Raw genomic sequence first — 22,291 nt, 5'->3', positions numbered from 1 at the left:
GATTTATGCATAATCAAAATGCTTCTGAGTTATTCATTCCCAGGAGTGTCCCTGGACTGGAAATGAGGGTACAGAAGGAGGGGGTGAAGCTGGGAGGGGTTGAATGCCTGGCAGGGTGGGGCGGCAGTGATAGTGGGGACCTCCTGGGTGCCAGGACATAGGGACCAGGCTCTGGTGATGGGGTTTGGGGGAGACGGCTCACGCGGGGACAGCGGTGATGAGGGCCTCCCCTCCAGGCATGGCTCTGCCCTCCCTGCCTCCTGGCACTGGGCAGGACCTTGGACCATCCTGCCGCCCCAGCACATGGAGAAGCCAGCCCAGCACAGGGGTCAGTGTTCGGGTTTGGGTTAGGGTGAGGCCTCTCAGACTGGCCTGGCCTTATCAGTCCTGCCACTGTGTCTGGGGCTGTGATAGGGCCACCAGCAGAGGCTGAGGCGTGGGTGGGGTGCCGCTATCTTGGGCCGGCCTCACCCTGCTCCTGGGGCCACACCCTGCCCTGCCAGGAGGACCCCACACACACACTGGTAGCAGCAGCAGTCATGAATTTGTGCTGTCAATCCCTGGGCTCATGGTGGTCGGTGAGAGCTGGACACACATATTCCCTCTTAGTGAGTGGGGCTTTTATAACCCTCATTTTAGAGGATAAAAACAATGAAATGTGCTCAGAGGTCCACTAGCCTCCCGGGATCAGCCGGGAGCCGACCTGCAGGGACTGTCCCTTCAGCCAGCTCAGCACTACCTCTGCAGGCTGAGAGCTAGCCGAGGCCAGCCGGACCCCGCAGGGCCCAGCTCCCTGGAGTGCGGCACAAGCCCGGGTACCCGGTGTCACAAACGAGGGCGCTGAGGCCCAGAGAAGGAAAGAGACTTCCCTGAGCCCACGTTCCGAAGAGCAGTCCAGCCCATGCCCAGCCTTGGTCCTCACTCTGTCCTGGCTGGTTCTCCCCACCACAAAGCCTTGTTTCAGGTTTCACAACCTCCCCAAGCCTCTGCTTCTTATTTAAAAAAATGGAAGAAGAAGAAAATAAGACCTCCCTTACCAGGCGCCTGTGAGCTCAGGTCTCCTACGGGGAGAGGAGCCGCAGAAACCGCCTGAGAAGGGTTAGCTAGCCACAGGCAGGCCTCACCTCGCACCACCCACGGCCCGGGTGGGCCACGGCGCAATACAGGAAGGACGGTGTAGGAGAGACTTCACCTCAGAATTAGGGCACAGCAGTTCTGAACCGCACACAAAACACTGCGCTTTACTGCACTTCAAACTTCTGCTCAGCAAACAGAAGCCCTAAGAGAATGTGAAGACAACCCAGAGAATGGAAACTCGTTGTAAATCGTACATGTGATACGGGTGTAATATCTAGGATATGGTAAGAATGCTCATAACTCAAAAACAAAAAGGCAAACAACCCAATTTAAAAACGGGCAAAAGACTTGACTGGCAATCTCTCCAGAGAAGCTACACGGGGGGCCAGCGAGCACGTGGGAAACCTCAGCTTCACCGGTGAGATGCCACTTCACAGCCACAGCCACTGTGCAAGGCGTGTTGGTGAGGATACGGAGGAGTTGGAATTCTTGTGCTTTGTGGGTGGGAATGTAAAATGGTGTGGAAATAATTTGGAGGTTCCTCAAAAAGTTGAATTTAGAATAACCATATGACCCGGCAATTCCACTTCTATGTTTATACCCTGAAAAGCAAGAACGGGGCTGAGACCGATACTTGTACACTTACGGTCACAGTAGTGTTGTCCAAAATTGCTGAGAGATGGGAAAACCCAAGTGCCGGTCAACAAATGATGGATGAACAAAAACTGATCCAAAACATTCAACAGACTAACTCTGCTGTGAAAAGGAATGAGTCTGGGTTCTTGCTACACTATGAATGCACTTTGAAAACACAATGCTGAGTGAGAAAGACCAATAAAATGACCTCATTTTTATGAATTATCTGAAATTGGCAAAATCATAGAGTTAGAAAATGGATTAGAGGCCGCCAGGAGTCATGAGGGTGAGTGGGAAGCTACTGCTTACCCGGTACAGCTCTGCCTGGGGGGAGGAAAAAGTTTTACTGATGGGTGGTGTTATGATGGCACAATGCTTTGAATGTAACCAATATCGTTATATTGTACACATAGAAGTGATTAAAATGGGAAGTTTTATATCTGTGTTACCAAAATAAGATGAGAAAGAGTCAGAGAGTTGAAAGAGAGCAGAGTGGGAGGAGATAAAATGCATAAAATAGACTAAGAACTTATACCCAGAATATTTTTTCAATTCCTATAATTCAGATCATATGTTAAGAATGTTTTTGTTCCTTTGTTGTTAAATTTTTTTAAAACAAATTAAAAAATTTTTTTTAATTCCTATAATTCAATAAGATGGACGACAGTAGACAAATGGGCACAACTTAGACACTTTGCAAAAGAGGGATTCCAATGGCCACTAAATATCCCAACAGGTGCCCAGCCTCACAGCCATCAGGGAAATGCCAGTTAAGCCACAGGCGGTCCCGGGGGGCAGCCCGCCGACTTGGCGCCCCAAGCGCAAACTCGGAACCCCACGCCCGCGACGCTCCCACGGAACTGCGGGCGGGTGTACAGAGAGACACACACAACCAGTCAAACCGCGCAGAAGGCCCCTGCAGCAGAGCCGCCGGACGGTGCAGTGTCGCGCAAGGAACGCAGCGCAGAGAGGGAACGGCGCCGGCGCGGGCGGCACAGCTGCGCGGCTCAGGGCACCGGGAGTCGAGAGGCTGAGTTGGGGCGCGCGGCCGCGACAATCCGTCAGGGCCTCATTGCGCTCTATTTCACCCTGAAAAGGGGTAAAAAAGGAAAAGGAAACGTTTTCACAACGGTGCGTTGCAGGGCTTGGAAGTTTCACAAACAACTCCGGGGGGATCCCTCCCCCGGGGTGAGGACCAGGCAAAGCCCAGGCCGGTTCCAGCCGCGCCCTGGGAGGCCGCCTGCCCCGTCCCGGGCGCAGCTCTGGACCCGCAGGCCCCGGACCCTGCAGCCCGGAGGGCCCGGCCCGGTGCCTCTCCAGGACCTCTGCTCCTCCCAGGCTGGCCTCTGTGCTCACCACAGCCTCGCAGCCCCACACCGCGGCCACAGCTGCCCAGGCCCAGACCCCCCAGGAGGGCGGGCGAGGGGGCCAGAGTGTAGCAGGGGAGAGGACGCTGGGAGGGCGGTCCTGCCTGGCAGGGGGCTGGGGGGGGGGGGGCACTGGCCGAGGTGGAAGGAGGGAGAGGCGGCCTCCTGTCGCAGCTCACTGTTCCCCAGCTGGGAAGGCTGCTGATCTCCAAATCATTGGCTCAGGTCAGTCCAGCAGGCATCTGTGGTCAGACTTTCCACACAGGAGGCATTGGTCCCCACGCCTTCGAAATCCCCGCAGATTTTGCAGATATCAGCCGGCTCCTCTAATCTCTGCGGCCTGCAGTCAGGCATGACAGTAAAAGCAAGATTCATAAAAGACAAAGTTGATAAACTGGATTTCATCACAATTAAAACTTTCTCTCTGCAAAAACCTCTGTTAAGAGGATGAAATGACAGACTACAAACTAGGAGTGAATATTTGCCAATTGCATATCTGACAAAGGTCTGTATCCAAATTATATGCACAGCTGTCCACAAGCAGCCAATTTAGAAGTGGACAAAAGGGCCTTGAGCCACAGTGGCGCAAGATGGCAGCCACCACGTACTTGGGAGTAAAAGTCCCTCACAATTTCCAACTGTTAGAAGAATCGAGGAAGACCAGAAAGGAGTAGGAGATGGCACAGTGAGCTGGGGTCTAGAAGATGACGAAAACATGACATTTAGGAGATAGACAGGGATGATTACTGGGCCTCCAAGACAGTTTATGGAAACCAAATACACAACCTTAAAATAGAACGTGGACCTAAATACCCAGAAGCACCGCCCCCCCCCCCCCCCACTTTGTTAAGATTCGTAACAACAATTAATATGAATGGAGTTAATAGTTCTAATGGAGTGGTGGGCCCAAGAGCCATGTCAGTGCTAGCAAAATGGTAGACTTCATATAGCATCAGAGTTGTCAGCAAGAGCCTAGGCGCCTAATGATGTCTAAAGAAAATAGGAAACTCCCTCAGCCGCCTGAAGGACAAGGTTACAGGAATTAATCAAAAGGAAAAACCACAGCCGCCCCCTCATTCAATTTAAGCAGTCTTCATTTTCCACAGCAGTAAATTATCTGGATACGTCTTGTAGACCTCAAAACACTGGAAAGGAAGCTCCCATTCAAAGGCGTCTTAAGACACTGTAAATGGCACTAATTTCTGCCCGTTTGAAATACACAAGTTGTGCTGTGACAACCGTCAAGCGTAGCCACTGCCCATGAGGCCGAACTTCTGGGGTCAAGAAAGTGTATTTAAGTCAGTTCCCGTCGCCACCGGCGGGGCACATCTAATGCAGCCGTGAAAAGGCGCGTCACACATCCCCCTTGCTGCTAATTCCATGGCCTGGGGTCTCTGCCTTCCCACCCCCCCCACCCCCGCCTTCCTCCTTCCTTCTCTCCCTCCAGCAGCCCTCCAGATTGGGGTGGCTTATGAGACGAGATGTGAAGGTTTCAGGTCGCAGCCTGTGGGACGACTGCTGGGTGTTTGTGGGCGCTTCATCTGCACCCCCCCCCCCAGTTTCTTTTCTAAGTCTTAAATGACTACCCCATTCCAAGCCATCACCCTTTCCCCACTCTCACTACCACCCTTGGCCGAAGAATAGACTGTAATCCACCCCACCCCCAACTCTGCTCCCCTCTGAAATTGGCCTCTCGTGAGGAATTCTTTCAGGGTTTTCCCCATATCCCCCCCCCTTTAATCAAGGGGTGCTGCTTTTCCCTTCCTCCTCCTGACGTCCCTTCCTTCACCCACTGCTTTCCATGACACTTCCTTGCTTTGGCCAGAAGCCATCAGGTAAGGTTGGAAAGCCTCTGACCTCCCTCATTTAGTTTTGGAACCACATTTCTCTTCGCCTGCCTGGGAAGTGAAAATTGGGTCCTCAGCCCTGCCACCGATGCTGTCATCATTGGCTGATGCATTTTTTTAGCCCAGGTTTTGACATGGTGAAAAGAGCCATCCCCAGGGTCATTCTGACCTGCCAGCTCTCAGAGTCCTTGGTGGTTGACCTCGGAGAAAGGCCACACGAAGACTCTTGTAAGCACACACAACTCTCAGAATGAATTGTGTTCTTTCCTTTCAATTGCTTTTGCTTTAAAAATTGAAGAAGCTTTAAACAGGGCTTTCATTTGGTTTTCCTTGTAATCCGTTTGAGTCTAGTTTGGAATCTGACAACTGGAACAAAAAGAACCTTGAATTCGGTCCATGCTTTGGTTTTGGTGCTGCTGCCTCACGACCCTCAGCAGGGATTCGGGAAGGACACAGCAGACCCCTGGATTGGCGGGCTTGACTTTATGACAAACTGCCGCATTCTCCCACTTTTCTGTTCATTCAGGACCACTGGATGCTAAAATGTGGATGCGTACCAAAATAAGAGCAATTCATTGTGTCCTGAAAAAAAAAAAGAAGTGGACAAAAGGTTTGAACAGATGTCCCACCAGCCGGTCCCGGCGCAGGGAAGGAGCACGAGACGCCCTGCGCTCCCCAGGACTCCGCCCGACCCAGGGTGGGCACAAGCAACCGCTGAGCCCAGCGTCCGTGCCAGAGGGAAAGGGGTCGCCACCAGGCTGTGCCCACGCAGGGAGCAGACTGAGGCAGGGCGCCTCTGTGTAACCCCTGATGGGACGACCATCGAGAGGGGGCAGGAGGGGGCTGCGGAGGGGGTGGTGACGGACGCCCCGGCATGCACATGCTGCAGTCGGCAGGACTGCGCGCTGAAGAGGCCGCTCCACGGAGCATGGAGGCGACATTGGAAGAGACCCCCACCCTGTTGGGCACCCAGACCCTGGCGGTTCCCAGCACAGTGGAAGGCGGGCGGCCTCTAGTGTGTGGTTCTGAAGTGGACAAGGACATGCAGGCCCAGCTGCAAGGCAGGTGGCCCCTCAGCCGGCCCCATCTCGCTGGACACCGGCCTGGGCCTGATAAGCACCCCACCCCCTCCCGACCAGTGGCCGCAGCCTGGCCAGATGCCCGGCTCCATAAAAGGGGTCCGTGGACGCAGGGCCACCAGGCCAGCCTTGCGCAGCCCCTGCTCCGCCACCATGTCGCTGACCAGGTCCGAGCAGGACATCATCACGTCCATCTGGGCCAAGGTCTCCTCGCAGGCCGACGCCATTGGCACCGAGACCCTGGAGCGGTGAGGCCCGGTGGGGGACAGAGGACGGGTGGGGGTCAGCGAGGGGCAGTGAGGGGCAGTGAGGGGCACTGAGGGGTAGTGAGGGGTAGTGAGGGGTCCTGAGGGGCTCCAAGGATGAGGGGCAGGCAGCCAGGGGCACAGGGCCCCACTGGGCCTCTCCCGGGGTGGGTGCCCAGCGCGCGGGTCCCCACTACGCCCTGTGGAGCTGATGAGCACGGGTGGGGATGGACTAGTGGACAAGCGCGGGCCGCGGGCCTGCGGGCGCCTGGAGCAGGTGTGTCCCCACGCCGCAGGCTGTTCGCCAGCCACCCGCAGACCAAGACCTACTTCCCGCACTTCGACCTGCGCCCGGGCTCGGCGCAGCTGCGCGTGCACGGCTCCAAGGTGGTGGCGGCCGTGGGCGACGCGGTCCGGAGCCTCGACAACATCGCAGGCGCCCTGGCCAGGCTGAGCGAGCTGCACGCCTACGTCCTGCGCGTGGACCCGGTCAACTTCAAGGTGGGCGGGGCGGGGCGGGGGCGGGGGCGGGCTCCCCTCCCCCCGCAGCCCCGCCGGCGCTGAGCCGCCCCTGGTCGCCCCCAGCTCCTGTCCCACTGCCTGCTGGTCACCGTGGCCGCGCGCTTCCCCGCCGACTTCACGGCCGAGGCGCACGAGGCCTGGGACAAGTTCCTGTCCATCGTGTCCTCCGTGCTGACCGCGAAGTACCGATGAGTCGCCGCCGCCGCGGGCTCCGCGCCCCCGCCCCGCCCCATGGGCCCCCGAGTGCGCCCAGGGCTCCCGGGCCATTAAAATAAACACATCAAATGTCCGTCCGCGTCTGTGCTCACTGGGCCACCGAAGGCCGCAGGCCTGGAGGCCGCCCCGGCGCGCGGGGGGCTGCAGGGCCCCTTGGCGGACCCGGGTCCCGGAGGTCCGAAGGCGGCCCCAGCTGCGCGCCACCACCCGGGCTCCACCGGCCTCTCCTCTGGGGCAGCCGCCCTGGCTCTCACCAAGGGGCCCCTCTTCGTCCCCGATTTTATGCCGCTCCTGCTGCAGGGTGAAGCTGGCGCCTTCTCCCAGGCCCTGCGCCTGGCGCGGGGTTGACCCTTCCCGCCGGTGGCTCTGGATTGTCCTGGCGTGTCTCACGCGGCTACAATAACCAAAGCCTCCTCCCGGCCCCCGGCCGCGCCGGGACAGGCGGCAAACCCAAAGCCGCACCAGGGCGCACAGAAATTTTTTTAAAAGGCACCTCAAGTGTAGGACGAGAGTCTCATTCCCACTCCTAATACAATGCAAATAAGCACTACCCTGAAGTAAAGCCTCACTGCGGCCCAGTCCACACAAACTTGTCGGGCAAAACTCCAAAAGCCCGGCCCACCTCTAACCCCTCTGCACGGCGGGAGGGACCAGACACAGGAGCACAGAGCAATTTGGGGCAGCCTCCATTGCTTAAAACCGGAACCCCGGGTGTCAGCTCCAAATCCTGCGTGTCCGTGTCCGAAGAGGGGGTGAACCCAAAAGACTGAGGAGAACTTCTCAAAATGCACTCAGAGGATGGCCAGAATGTATTAATTAAAAAAATAAACAGAAAAAAGAAAATTGTAGCATAGCCTATGTGGAATGTTAGTTTTTATGTAAGAAACAAGGAGTACTGTGTGTGTGTGAGAGAGAGAGAGACAGAATAAATGGACAGGAATATATGTGATACATGTGCTTCACATGTGCACGCGTGTGTGAATGTGCATATTGTGTGTATGTGTATGTATATATGTGTGTGTGGATAGGCATATATGTACACAAACTTACGTACATATCTGCTTGTTTTTGTAAAAAGAAACAGTGAAAGGGAAAACTGGAAATAAATACGAACGGTCCCAGGGTAGTCGAGGTGGACAGAGGGAACGGAGGGACGCTTCTCCAAGGACAATTCTCTACAGTCTTATCTTTGAATCATAAAAATACCTCACGTATTCAAAAGTGAAAATACAAAGCGCAAAAGAACAAAAACTCCAAAAGTGAAAAACAAATAAAAGCCCCTATGCGAGAACGAAGTAATATGATCGCCAGAGAAAAGCAGTGCTCTGGGTGAGCCGGGGACGCTGCCCCATCCGCATGCCGGCAGTGCCCCCGGCCGTGCCCCGGCTGTGGCCTCAGCAGTGCTCCCAACTGTGGCCTCAGCAGTGCCCCCAGCTGTGGCCCCGGCAGTGCCCCCGGCGTGCCAAGGAGAGCGGACCTTCCTGAGTGGCTGATGGTATGCGATGACATTGACACTGTCGTTGTTCTAACTGAGGTGAAATTCACTGAACAAAATCAGCCGCTCAGTGGTGTTTAGTACACTCACAGTACTGTGCAAGCACCAGCTAAATCACGTCCCAAGACATTTTCATCACCCCAAAAGGAAATCCCCAAACTCAGTAAGCAGTCCTCCCCTCAGCCCTGGCAGCCACCAGATGGCTGGCTGTCTCTCATGGATTCACCTATTTTGGACATTTCCTTTAAATAGAAATAGCTATTATAACTTTGTAAACTTCCATTTTGAAATAGTTTCAACCTACCAAAAAAGTGGCAGGATGTAAATGTAAGGCTGGTTCAGCCCTGAGCGAGCAGCACAGGGTTCCTTCGCCGGGAACACTAAGTCCCACGCCACCCAGCAAGTCCACGGCTCAGGGCGAGCCCAGGGAAGGGTGACCACCTGCCCCCCGGCAGATGCATAAGCAGATCTGGTGCCAATTCTGCAAATTGGCAACTTCCAGGAACGTCACATGTGACACTGCAGAGTTCCTGAGACCCTGGGGTGTCAGAGGGAGAAAGAGCCTTTCCGAGGCCCGTAGGGGGAGAGCAGGCGCCCAGCGGCCACAGATCCGTCTCCCCGGACTACAGCAATTCCGGCAGTTTTGTTAGAGACAAGGTGGGCAGGTGTAGGGACCACCTGGTCCCAGGTGATGTCTCTGCAGTGCCCTGATCATGCGTCACGCACAGACTGGTCACACCCCCAGTCACAGACCCTGTGTGGGGCGAGGGCACAGCGGTGAGGGGACCTGCGAGGGGAGGCCATGCCTCAGTGCACCTCAGGGGCCCACTTGGGTCCCATCAGTCTCGGTTATGAGAACTTTGGATCTGGGGAGCGTTAGTTCAGGGCTGACCCAGGACCCTTTGTTAACAAACATGGGGGCTGTCTTTAGGGATCACAACACTCTAACGCTGAAAAACTGGATAACGGGACAAAGGAAGGTTAGTCACAGGTTTTCCCAGTCACAGGGCAGAAGACAGGACTGTGCAACCCTTGTCAGAGAGCCAGGCAGCTGGGTTAGAGTTCAGAGACTTCAGGAATTTCCCTCCGTCTACTTCAATATACCGGGACGCGAAAAGGAACCTCTACGTAAAGCTGCGCAATTAGCCTCCTCCCTTCAGTCCTGATTGTTCTGTTACATGAACACATAGGTGTCGTTCAGCCAAAAAGGGCGGCTCTGAGACACGCCACGGCGGGGGCCAGGCACTGAGGACGGACACGGTGTGGTCTCACGTGTGTGACGTTCCTGGAAGTCGCCAATATGCAGACTAGAGGTTCCAGAGCCAGGGAGGGAGGAGGGCAGTGTGTGTGTGGGGGGGGTTGAGGGTCTTAAAAGAGAAGTGGGTCTACTGAACCCTACGTTTAGTGTGGTGAAAAGAGGCAATGTTAGGAGTTATCCGTATTACCAAAATTAGGGGTGGGGGGGAGCCGGCTCCCCAGGAGGTCCCACGTGCGCCCAAGGGGCTGCCGGCCTGGAGAGGAGCAGACTTCTGCCAGGACCCCCACGCGGGAGGCCGGCATGGGGCAGGGTGGCCGGAGGGACTCCACGGAGGGCCACCGGACGCCAGAGGGCTGAGGTCACAGCCTTGAGCCTGAGTGACCAAAGCATGGGCCTGGGGCAGGGAAGAAGAGCTGGAGATGCGTTCTGTGAGGTTATGCTGGATTCAAGATGTTGCAATGAATTTCAGGTGTCCAGCAGGCAACTGGAGCTTGAAATTAAAGCATATACTGTCACCAGGAGAAGGGATGCCCCAAACACAGCAAGGGGTCTGCCCGGGCCCCCCAGAGGCGTTTCTTATCCTGCCCACCACCTAGAGCCGTGCATCTAAACAAGCCACTGAACCACTGTGAACCTGTCTCCTCACCTGTGCAAGGCGCCCAGCAACGCCTGCCCTACCACCTCACAATGGTATTCTGTGAATGAAATGAACGTCAGAGAGCCCTGAGAGCTATAAGACCTGAAACCTTGCAAAGGAAAGGGGTGGGGCATAGCCAGTCACAGGATTTTCCCAAACACACAAAAGCAATTCAATGAAGGAAAAAAGTACAGCCAATAAATGGTGATGGTGCAACTGAGAAATAAAGTTACAGAGATAAGTAAAGGTGGGGGGAGATGGCGAGGAACGGGGAATGACCACTAAGAAAAAGAGAGAATAACGCAAAGAATTCACAAGGACGTGTCACCTGGATTCCCCAATGTGTTGAACTGAAACTATTATGTACCCCAGAAATGCCATGCTTTAATCCTGACCCAATCTTGTGGGGCAGCTGCTTCTTTTAACCCTGATTCAATATTGCGGGATGGAAACCGTTTTGATAACATTATCTCCAGGAAGATATGGCATTTGAATCTCTTCTGTACCCACCACCCCGCCACCTCCTCCATATGCTCTCCATAACCTCCTCCACCACAGCACCCCCTTCCACCGTAGTCTCCCCCGCCTTGGAAACCCCTCCTCTGCCAACACCTCCCCCACCTCCTCCTCCCCACCCCCCACCTCCTCCTCCCCACCCCCCACCTCCCCCACCCCGTCCACCCCCACCCCCTCCTCTACCACCCCCCCCAGCCCCCCAACCACCCCTTCCACTGCCTTCTGGTCTCCTCTGCCAAGGAGGCATTTCAGGGGGTGGAGGTTCAATTTCAATGGGCCTTCCTTCGCCATCAGGCACCCTTCCCGTCAGCACCTTGCTAATGGCACAAGCCGTCTTCTCTCGACTAGCGCCACTACTTGTTTAATGACCTTCCTCAGACCTCCACGGGCAGCAAGCAGATGTGCTAATGTAATAGTTGTCTTGAACGACAAAGCATAACGCTTAGGCTGGTAAATTTTTGCTATTTCATATGTTTTTTTAAAAATTATTATTCATTCTTTTTTTTAATACCAATAAACACCAAACAAATGCAAACATTCCTAACTTTTGATTGTTCCGTTCTACATATATAATCAGTAATTCACAACATCATCACAAAGTTGCACATTCATCATCACGATCATCTCTTGGAACATTTGCACCTATTCAGAAAAAGAAATAAAAAGAAAACAGAAAAAAATTCATACATACCATACCCCCACCCCTCCTCCTCACCGATCACCAGCATTTCACTCTAAATTTATTTTAACATTTGTTCCCCTTATTATTCATCTTTATTCCATCTGTTTTACTCATCTGTTGATAAGGTAGATAAAAGGAGCATCTGACACAAGGTTTTCACAATCACACAATCACATTGTGAAAGCTATATCATTATTCAGTCATCATCAAGAAACATGGCTACTGGAACACAACTCTACATTTTCAGGCAGCTCCCTCCAGCCTCTCCACTACATCTTGAATAACAAGGTGATATCTACTTAATGCATAAGAATAACCTCCAGGATAACCTCTCGACTCTGTTTGGAATCTCTCAGCCATTGACACTTTGTCTCATTTCCCTCTTCCCCCTTTTGGTCGAGAAGGTTTTCTCAGTCCCTTGATGCTGAGTCTCAGCTCATTCTAGGATTTCTGTCCCACGTTGCCAGGAAGGTCCACACACCTGGGAATCATGTCCCACGTAGAGAGGGGGAGGGTGGTGAGACTGCTTGTTGTGTTGGCTGGAGAGAGAGGCCACATCTGAGCAACAAAAGAGGTTCTCTTGGGGGTGACTCTTAGGCCTAAATTTTAAGTAGACTTGACCTATCCTTTGCAGGGTTGTTTCATATGAACAAACCCCAAGACTGGGGGCTCAGCCTATAGCTTTGGTTGTCCACACTGCTTGTGAGAATATCAAGAATTCAACTTGAGGAAGTTGACTTTCTCCCTGTTCTCACCACTCCTGGAAGGGGACTTTTATGTCACCTGTGTTTACCTTTGTTCTATCAGACCATCCAAAGGACAGCACTGTCACATCTAACTGTTTCACTAACATATGCCGGCGACATTCACAGTCACTAGAAAGAGCATCATTGATTCTTTCCAGGTGCTCCGCCTGTTCCGGATTTGAGTCAGTTTTCAGCAGTGGTTTACCCACGTGACTCTTCTGGACTTCTGTGAGGAGATCCTCGCAAATGACTCCACCTGGTTTAGCATAAGCGGAATGTCAGAAGTCGGCGGCTTGGGTACACCAAGGGTATCAGAGAGAGAGCGTGAACTTCCTGAAATATTTCACTGTTTTTCATCTGACTGAGAATTTTTACATTTCTTATTCTGTAAGATCTGCGAAGCTTGAAGCTCTGTACTTAAAAATAATAGAAGTTTCAGTCATCTTTTTTTTCAAATGGTCTTTAATATCTCCTGATATTAGTACAGAATATGGACATGCCATTTCTTTTTTAAAAATCACTTATCTCAAGCTGGAAACTTTCTAGAATCATCTTTCCCAGCTGAAGAGATACTTTCTTCCAAGTTGCACAATGATTTTATTGGAGAGCCTAACCAAACACAGAGCTCTGACAATTCAGGCGAAGATAGTCCACACTCTGCTGCCTTGACGAGGGCTCGCGCATCTAAAAGTGGTCTCTTATACCCCAGAGCTCCTAGTGTGTCCAGCACGTCTCCCTCCGCCGTAGGTTCCAGGCCTGGCTCAGGCCCTCTCATGGTGCTTCGACCCAAAGTTGTTCAGCCTAAATTCCCTTTTTTTTAAAGCCGTTCCATTTCTGGTATATGGCATTCCAGCAGCTTATCAAACTAATACACTCAACTTCGCCCATTCTCCGACATCCTGTCCTCTCCCTTGCTGGTCCTCACTCTTGTTCTCTTTCTTTCTGAGCCATCTGAGAGTACAGTGATGCTTAAATGCTTCAGTCGCATTTCCAGATCTGCCCAGGACACACAGGGCAGCCCCGGGGACCAGTCGGGGCAGGCCAGGAGTGCTCCAGCCTCACTCGCCTCCATGTCCCCAACGCTGCCCTTTACTGGTCCAGAATCAAACACTGCAGTTAATTGTCAGGCCACTGCTTTCTCCTTCCGTCTGGCTCTTTAGTCTGTCCTTGCGTGTTCTCAGTAGCTCTGGAGAGCACAGGCCAGCCGCCCCACAGGATGCCCTGACGTGTGCTCAGGGTGAGCCCCTCTTGTGCGTTTCTGACAAGAATGTCCCAGAGACGACATGTCGCCTCCCGTACCCCAGGGGCTCACACAGCTGATTTGCCCCTTTCCTGCTCATTTTGGTCACTTTGTTGGCATGGTTTCTGCCAGTGAAGGTTTCTGCCTCTTCAATAACTAATACGTGTTTTGCTGTAAATACTTCAAGGTTAGGTAAAGACCCTGTTCTTTACACGATCTCAACCACCAGCTCCTCCATGGCTCTCGCCTGAGTCAGTTCCTGCTAGGACAGTGGCCCAGTACAGAACAGCCTGGGTTCTCCTCACAGCTTAGAGTGAAATACAACAGGAGAGAGAGAAGCTGAGAACTGAACTCTTGGGTACAAAGAAACCAGAAACTGATCCTCTGGAAAATTCTGGGCTGCCAGGAAGGGACACCCCAGAGAATGGTGCCCCACGTGAGGATTTGACCAAATGCAGAACCATGCAGCCACTTCAGAGAAAGTCAGGATTGGACATGGAGTTATCCAGGAAGGATCTGTGGAAACTCCTTATGTCTGATGGGCATGATCCAAGGCGACTGCATAGAAAGCCAACGAGGGTGCTGTGGGACCTGTAGAAACAGAGCCACTGCCAGTCTGGACTGGGGGGTTCAGAGAAGGGACACATTGTAGAAAAATAACTTCAGAGGCAAAACCACGGAGGCTGAGGTCTGAAGTCAAGAAGCCTCGGGCCAGGAGAGCGGACCAAGCCCGTGGAGAGGGCGAGTTTGCCCCGAAGGCAGAGGATGGGCCTTCCACCTCATTGCAGTGGGAGAGTCATGCTGCCTCAGGCCTTGGAGAGGGTGAAGCACATTCCCTGGGCTTTGGGGAGAGCCTGGCTGCCACCACAGGGAGGGGTTGAGCGTGTGCCCCGGAGATGGCAGAGAGCCCAGGTGTGGCCCCAATGCTTGGAGAGGGTGGAGCCGAGAAAAAGGTGGTCTCCCCAACGTCCCCCAAGGTTGCATTTGGAGAGGCAGGCCCCTGCATAGGCCCTTGGAAAGGGTGGGACTGCCTCTTTCTGAAGCCCCAAAGACAAATGACTCTCAGACTTTGAAATCTAAAGGACTTTGCTCTGCAGGTTTCCGAAACTGCTTGGGTCCTGTGACCCCTGTGTTCCTTCCTCCGTATGGAAATGCGTATGTGTATCCCATGACTGTTCCTCCTGTGTATGTTGGCAGCAAATAACTTGTTCTGAGTTTCTACAGGTCCAGAGCAAGAGGAGAACCTTGCTTTAGGACAGACCATACCTGTACCTAACTTTGAGATTTTGTACTGGTTTTAATCTTGTATTTGTAACATTACTGATGGTTTAAGGTTCTCTGATATTGTTATGGAACAAGTGTATTTTGTACATGGAAAAACGTGTCTTTTTTAGGGTCCAAAGGGTCGAATGTACTGGTTTGAAATGATGTATGTACCCCAGAAAAGCCATGTTTTAATCCTCATCCCATTTTGTATAGGCAGCTGTTTCTTCTAATCCCTATTCAGAACTGATTGTTTGAATCTATAATTAGATCATCTCCCTGGAGATGTGACTCAGTCAAGAGTGGTTGTTAAGCTACATTAGGTGGAGACGTGTCTCCCCCCATCAGGATGGGTCTTGATTGGTTTACTGGAGTCCTATAAAAGAGGAAACATTTGGAGAATGAGAGAGATTCAGAGACAGCAGAGAGGAACGACATAGCCACGAGAAGCAGAGTCCACCAGCCAGTGACCTTTGGAGTGAAGAAGGAAAACACCTCCCGGGGAGCTTCATGAAACAGGAAGCCAGGAGAGAAAGCCAGCAGATGACCCCATGTTTGCCCTGTGCCTTCTCACTTGAAGAGGAAACCCTGAACTTCATCGGCCTTCTTGAACCAGCGCTTTCCCCGGATGCCTTAGATTGGACGTTTCTATAGACTTGTTTTAATTGGGATATCTTCTCGGCCTTAGAACTGTAAACTAGCAACTTACTAAATTCCCCTTTTAAAAAGCCATTCTGTTTCTAGTATATTGCATTCTGGCAGCTAGCAAACTAGAACAAGTTCCATGCATTAGGGTAATTTTCCAGAAAGCTACAACCTCCAGATGGTCCCCTGGACCAGATAAGCCCTGAAATCTAGAGGGCCCAGCCTCTACAGAATATCAGATAGTTCCATCTCTCTACCCCATATTAGTGATAGCTCTTCCAACATGAAAAAGTTAGAAAGGTCATAACCCAAATACCCCCTAAAGAGTGGAAGAAAGATCAGAGGTGATGGTGGAGTTACACAGAGATGGATGGTGGGGTTTAACAAACGAGTATGTGTGCTGAATCACTGCGTTGATATTTCTTCTAGTCTCTAGTGTCTTAAGAGTAACCAGAGGGCAAGATCTAAGGCTGTGGAACTGTAACCCATACCAGGCTCCAAAATCTGTTCTACAACCAATTGTTATGCTGTGTTTTGAAATTTATTGCTTTTTTATATATATGTTATTTTTCACAAAAAAGAAAAAGTTGATTGTGATGATAAAAAATAAATATTTATTCCTTCTAACCTCCAGTGTTCAGGAGTAGCTGGATGGAAAAATCTGAGAGCATGGTATGGCAGCCCATGACAAACTCTGGGATCTGTCCTGTAACCACTTGTTGAAGAGTGCTTTGAAAACTATCACTTTTTTCTTTCTTTGCTCTGTATATATGTTATACTATACAATAAAAATTAAAAAAAAAAAGTATTGGCCATGTCCCTTGAGAGACTGGAGAAAAAATATGGAACTATAAAGCTTTACTCCCAGGGAAACCCCTTAGGGACTCCCAAGTCAATAGCCTAAGGCCTTGATCATGAGGCTTACATAGGTAGCGGAGAAGCTTACACTACCTATAGGCATGCCTAAGAGATACTTCTGGAGAACCTCTGCTGTTGCTCAGATGTGACCTCACTCTCTCTAAACCCAACTCTGCAAGTGAAATAATTGCCCTCACCCTACGTGGGACATGACATCCAGGGGCGAAAGTCTCCCTGGCGACCTGGGAGAGGACTCCTAGGGATGAGCCTGACCCTGGCATTGTGGGATCGATAACACCTTCCTGCCTAAAAGGGGGAAAGAAATGTAAAAAGTAAGGTATCAGTGGCTGAGAGAGTTCAAATAGAGTTGAGAGGCTATTCTGGAGGCTACAGTTATGCAAGCTTCAGCTAGATATTGCTTATTACCTCAGTTTGCAACCCCCAACCAAAGCCATTCCTGTTGACCGTCAAGAACACTAGGGCTCTATCCGAGATTCTACAAAAGTCTCATGTGCTGCAATTGCTCTCCAGAAATCTACAACCTCCAGATGGGTTCCTAGGCCAGATAAGTGCTGAGACCCAAAGGGGCCAGCCTCTCCAGAATATCAACTAGTTCCCTCCCCCTGCTTCATATTATTTACATCCCTTTCCTACATGAATAAGTTAGAATTGGAATAGCCCAATACCCCTAAAGATTTGGAGAAGGATCATAGGAGAAAGAGGAGGTGTAACAGAGAAGATAGGATTTAACAAATGAGTATGACTGCTGAATCATTATAGTGATATTTCTTTTAGTATCCAGTATTTTGGAGCAGCTAAAAGGAAAAACCTAAAACTGTAGAACTGTGCCAAATTCTGAAATCTGTTCTATATCTACTTGTTACAATGTACTTTGAAATTTATTGTTCTTGTGTATACATGTTATATTTCACACACAAAAAATGTTGAAACAAAAAGTAAAAACAAACAAACAAAAAACAGCATGACATTGGCTCAAGGGTAGACATGTAGATTTATGGAAAAGAACTGCGAGTTCAGACTTCAGAAATAACCCCACACATCTATGGCCAGTTGATTTCTGACAAGGGAAGTCAAGTCCACACAATGAGGAAAGAACAGTTTCTCCCACAAAAGGTGCTGGAAAACTGGATCCATATGCAGAAGAATGAAAGTTGGCCCCTACCTCATATCATATATAAAAATTAACTAAAAATTATGAACCCAGGGGGTGCACGGGTAGTTCAGTGATTAGAATGCCCACCTTCCATGTGGGAGATCTGGGTTCGATTCCCGGACCACGCACCCCCCCCCCAAAAAAAATTAAAGATAAAAACTCTTTGAGGAAAACGTAGGGAGATGTCTGCAGGACCTAGTATCAGGCAATGGATGCTTAGACTTTATACTGAAAGCACCAAAGAAAAATAAACTGAACTTCATCAAAATAAAAAACATTTGTACATCTAAGGACATTATCAAGAAAGTAAAAAGGCAGCCTACAGAACAGAAGTAATTTGGAAACCATATGTCTGATAAGGGTTTAATATCCAGAATATATAAAGGACTCCTACAACTAAAAAACAAAAAGACAAACAGTTCAATTTAAAAATGGGCAAAGGATACTGTCTTGAAGAAAAAAAAAATGGGCAAAGGGTTGGAATAGACATTTTCCAAAGAAGAAATGGACAGTGACATGAGCATGACGTCTTAGAAAAATGAGAATCCAAACCACCAGTAGATCCCACCTCACACCCACTAGGACAGCTGTTATTTAAAAATCTCGAAAATAATAAGCGCTGGTGCTGAGTGGAAAAGCGGGAACATTTATTCACCGCTGGTGGGAATGGGAAATGCTGCAGCCACTGTGGAAACGAGTTTGGCAGTTCCTCAGAAAGTTGAGTGTAGTTATTATATGACTCGACAGCCCCACTTCCAGGCATCTACCCAAACGAATTGAAAATAGGGACTCAACCATTTGCACACCAATGTTCTCAGTGGTGTTATTCATGATATTCAAAAGATGGAAACAACCCACGTGTCCATAAACTGACAAATGGATAAACAAAATGTGGTAAATACGTCCAGGGCACATCACTCCATGGTGAAAACAGTGAAGTGCTGGCACGTGACGATGTCGTGCCGAGTGAAAGAGGCCAGACCTATCAGATATTGTCTGAGTTCCTTTAATGGAATAACTAGAATATGCAAATTCATAGAGAGAGAAACAGATTAGAAGTTATCAGAGGAAGAGGCGAGGGGAGGGAATGAGGAATGAATGTTTACCGGGTATAGGGTGGCCTGTTTGGCATGATGGAAAAGTTCTGGGTGTGTGTGATGGTGGCACCATATTATTAATGGAATTAATGTCACTGGGTTTTATATCTGCCGAAGAGAAAAAAATTAGGTTCTAAATATGTTACTAAAGTAAAAAATAACAAATACACAAACCTCCTGGCAAGCACCCTGGTGCGGATGTGAGCGCCCGTGCCACGCTGGGTCGCCTGGCCAAGGAGGGGACAGGCGCATGGAAACGCATCTTTCCCCCTTTGGAACTAGCTAGTACTTTTTGGGGGGGGGGGGGTGGCAATCATTTTGGTGCTGCAGGAGTTTCCTGTAACCCACAATTTTTCTTTCAGTTTCAGTAATCATTGATGATCCTGCTTGAATCAGCTATCCCATTGGGGATCATGGAATCGTGGTTTCCTAATGTTTTTACTCCTTCTGCACTCGCAGAGAGTGTCTGTCTGTCTCCTCACCACCAGGTGATGAATGGTGGTTGCTCTAAGAGACCAGGTTAGTGCTCAGTTATTCTCCTTTAGTGTCAGTTTCACAGCAAAGGAGCTGATGGCAGAAAACCCTTACTCCAGTACTGAGAGACAAGTTTCCCTTTCCCTACTTCTCTCCCTCAGCTCTCTCTCTCCGTCTCTTCTCTCTTTCTCTTTCCCTCTTCTGTCTCTACCTCTCACTGCTCTTTCCAAGTAAAACTATGGGTTCACGGATTTTAATTTACTTAAGGTTTCACAATTACAGTTGCTATTTTTGGATATTCAGATCACATCGGTCATGGCAGCAGGAGCTGGTGTGCGCAGCCTTGGGTACATCTTGTGAACACTTCCTTGCCTTCTGGAACAATAAAATGTTCCAGGCTCACCTTAACTCACTCAGCCCTGGTCCTGGCTTCAACCATTCCTCCAAGGAACTCCAGGGCTCCTGTCAGTGAGAGGTGGCATTTGGAAACCAAAATCTGGGTTCCAGGTGTGCTTGCTGCTGCTAGAGTGAGGGGCGATTTCTCCGGGAGCTTTTCCGTGGACTCACCTATGAAATATACACTCATTAAATATGAGTTAATAATATTTCCAATTCAAGATCTTTTCTTTTCTTTCTTTTTTTTTTTATTGTGGCTGTCCTCGAACAGAGAGGAGCTGCCTGCTGGCCTTTGCTTCAGAGTAGGGGAGGTGAGAGGGCATTCACGCTCGGGGTCCTTCAGGCCTGAGCGAGCTGCTTGGCCTCGGGGGTTTCCCTCTCAGCCAGCCTCTGCTGTCCCGCCCTCCGCGCCCAGCAGCGATCCTGGGACCTACACTATCCACGGGATCGGCACCTGCTGGTGCTCGTCCTTTGTCAGCTCTGGGAAGGCAGGTGCAGCCTCCTTACCCACCTGGAGCAAACACCGAGAAAGACTGCCCTGGCATCCTGTGCCTTCGGGCTGTGTCCCACCAGCTCTGCGTGAAGGGAGATGGGGTGCCACACGGGCGAGGGGCCTGCGCCCCTGACTCAGTTGACAAGTGCATGTGGGCCAGCCCTGTTGGTTTTGGGTGCTGGGAATAGATCAGTAAACAAAAAGAAATAAAAATCCCCTCTCCCCCCAGACTTACATTCTAGTGGACAATAAACAATACGCAGGGGTTAGATGTGGGGATAAGGATTGTGATTTGAAGTGGGACGGGGTGGGTGGGGGGCAGGTGCGGGTGTGGCAGGCGGCCTGGAGGGATCCGGCTGTCTCTCAGCAGGACAGAGGAGTTTGGGTCGAGAGGCTGGAGGATGATAGAGCCCGGAGGCTCCCAGGAGGGCTCTGCAGTCAGGGCCTGGGGGCTGCCCATGGACACACAGCTGGGGCAGGAATTCCCCCTGGGTCTCCCAGAGGGGACCCCGGTCCCCAGGCCCAGGTAGCTGATTCCAGGCATGTGGTGAGTGGAGGCAGAGAACAGTGACACCCAGGGTGGGTGGGGGGAAGCCGGCTGGCCTGGGGGGCTGGGGGGGACCTTATCTCCTGCCACAAGCCCTCTCCCAGCCCCTCTCTCGAGCTCAAGGCCCCAGCTTGGAAGGAGGCAGGGGCCCTGCCCAGGCCATGGAGGAAATTCCAGGATAAGGGTGACAGGCCCCTGTGCCCCCTTCCCCATAAAGAGCTCTAGAAACAGATTCTGCTCAAGCAATAAGGGGTTGACAATGACCTGAGATGACTTTCACCCCAAACATGACAAAGACTCGAAACTTCTAATGTAAAGAACTTATAAAATTGACCTTGGTGGGGAAATAGGCAAAAGGCAGCAGCCCGCCCTTGCCCGGCCAGGTGTGGACACCCCCATTGCCCGCAGGCGGGTTTCAGGGCTCCAACCTGCCCGAGCCTCTTGGACACTTCAGTAAAGCTAAAAAAGTTGAGAGATTGAGACCCAGCAGCTGCCCTTTCAGAAATCTCTTCTGACGAAATCATCCAGAGAACAAGTCTTAGGCACTGACCTTGAGTGCGGAGTCGCCTGCAGCAGACAGAAGAACAGAGGGGGCTGCCAAAGTGAGGGGTCTGCGTGTGGAGACTAACCAAACACCAAGCGGCACACAGTGGCCCCCAGCCCCAGAGCCGTCCCCGGCCCCACACTCAGTGTCAGACAGGAAGGGAAACAGTTCTAAGGCAAATCAGCTAAAACAAAGGAAATACATTTATATTCAGACATAAATATAAAACATACGTGCCTGTATTTATGTATGTCTCTGTGTCTATATCTAATTGTACACGTGTGTGTCTTTGTGTATAGGGGTGTATATACGTGGAAATGCCTGTCTGTGCATATCACACACACACACACACAACTAAAGGTACTAAAATTAACCCTGACTCCATTTGGCCAGTGATCAATGAAAAATAACAAAAAAATTCTACATAAAAGTAACAAATTACTTAATCATGTGGAAAACAGCTCAACCTGCACAGCTGCTAAGGTAGGCCAGGAGGGCACTGGCGGGACGGGCAGGGGAGACCCGCGGGTGGTCTGGGAGCTGCACAGGCCGGGCCCCCCCAGCCCCAGCGGCTGCCCCTTAAGGATGCTCCAGTGGAAGGGACGAGGGAGCTGAGGGCTGCAAGCCCCCAGGGCCCCTGCCGTCAACCACTGCCGAGAGCCATTCCGTCCACACCTACGTGCAGCTGTAAATAATATATACTATCATATGGCTGGCACAGCTTTCTCCCCTTCCCTTAGTAAAACCCTTTATTTCAAGACATATGTGTTCAAGAGCAAATGCTTATTATAGTGACCGTCCAAAGCCAGGCTGTAATGCATTTAAGTTAAAGGGGCACATTGGAAGGGGCTGCCCTAGGGGAACAGGACCCCCGAGAGGCGAGGGGCACAGGGCGGCGGCCGGGAGGGTGAGTTCTGATCTGCTTAGCCCCCACCTCGGGGCTGAACCCAGCTTTCATGACCCCTCCTCCCAGCTGCGGCGGGTGAGGAGGGGGCTCCCCCCAGGCAGCTGACGGCCCCTACCACAGCCCGCAGGTGCTGGTGCTTTAACCAGCGGATGACTAGGAGGATCAGGGGCCTGGGACGCCCTGTCCCCCCCATCGCATAGGCAGGCAACAAGGGCCGAGGGGCAGGTCTGGGCTGGCGGTGGCCCCCATCTCGCTGGACACCGGCCTGGGCCTGATAAGCACCCCACCCCCTCCCGACCAGTGGCCGCAGCCTGGCCAGATGCCCGGCTC

At 51.5% G+C, this 22,291-nt stretch overlaps 1 protein-coding gene and 2 pseudogenes across 1 annotated transcript; 2 read left to right on the top strand and 1 right to left on the bottom strand.

Moving 5' to 3' along the window:
* The first annotated feature begins 3,575 nt into the window (after nt 1-3,575).
* LOC143666837 (ubiquitin-conjugating enzyme E2 variant 1 pseudogene) lies at nt 3,576-4,126 on the top strand (annotated as a pseudogene).
* Nucleotides 4,127-6,159: 2,033 nt separating this feature from the next.
* On the top strand, nt 6,160-6,993 carry LOC143666836 (hemoglobin subunit zeta). Its single transcript, XM_077140365.1, has 3 exons — nt 6,160-6,254; nt 6,548-6,752; nt 6,837-6,993. Exons 1-3 carry the CDS (start codon nt 6,160-6,162, stop codon nt 6,963-6,965), a joined length of 429 nt encoding a protein of 142 aa, XP_076996480.1. The 3' UTR covers nt 6,966-6,993.
* A 2,114-nt stretch (nt 6,994-9,107) lies between these two features.
* LOC143666794 (protein FAM98B-like) lies at nt 9,108-13,098 on the bottom strand (annotated as a pseudogene).
* Between the last annotated feature and the right edge of the window lie 9,193 nt (nt 13,099-22,291).

The sequence above is a fragment of the Tamandua tetradactyla genome, chromosome 23, assembly GCF_023851605.1.
Source record: "Tamandua tetradactyla isolate mTamTet1 chromosome 23, mTamTet1.pri, whole genome shotgun sequence".
Taxonomy (NCBI): Eukaryota; Metazoa; Chordata; class Mammalia; order Pilosa; family Myrmecophagidae; genus Tamandua; species Tamandua tetradactyla.
Note: the sequence above shows the minus strand (reverse complement) of the source record. Positions and strands in the feature narration are given on the sequence as shown.

Bases quoted from the DNA above. Each gene is read 5' to 3' on its own strand.
- LOC143666836 (XM_077140365.1), top strand. From the start codon at position 6,160: ATGTCGCTGACCAGGTCCGAGCAGGACATCATCACGTCCATCTGGGCC. The intron at 6,255-6,547 runs GTGAGGCCCGGT...CCCACGCCGCAG, and splicing joins GGCACCGAGACCCTGGAGCG to GCTGTTCGCCAGCCACCCGC. The intron at 6,753-6,836 runs GTGGGCGGGGCG...GGTCGCCCCCAG, and splicing joins TGGACCCGGTCAACTTCAAG to CTCCTGTCCCACTGCCTGCT.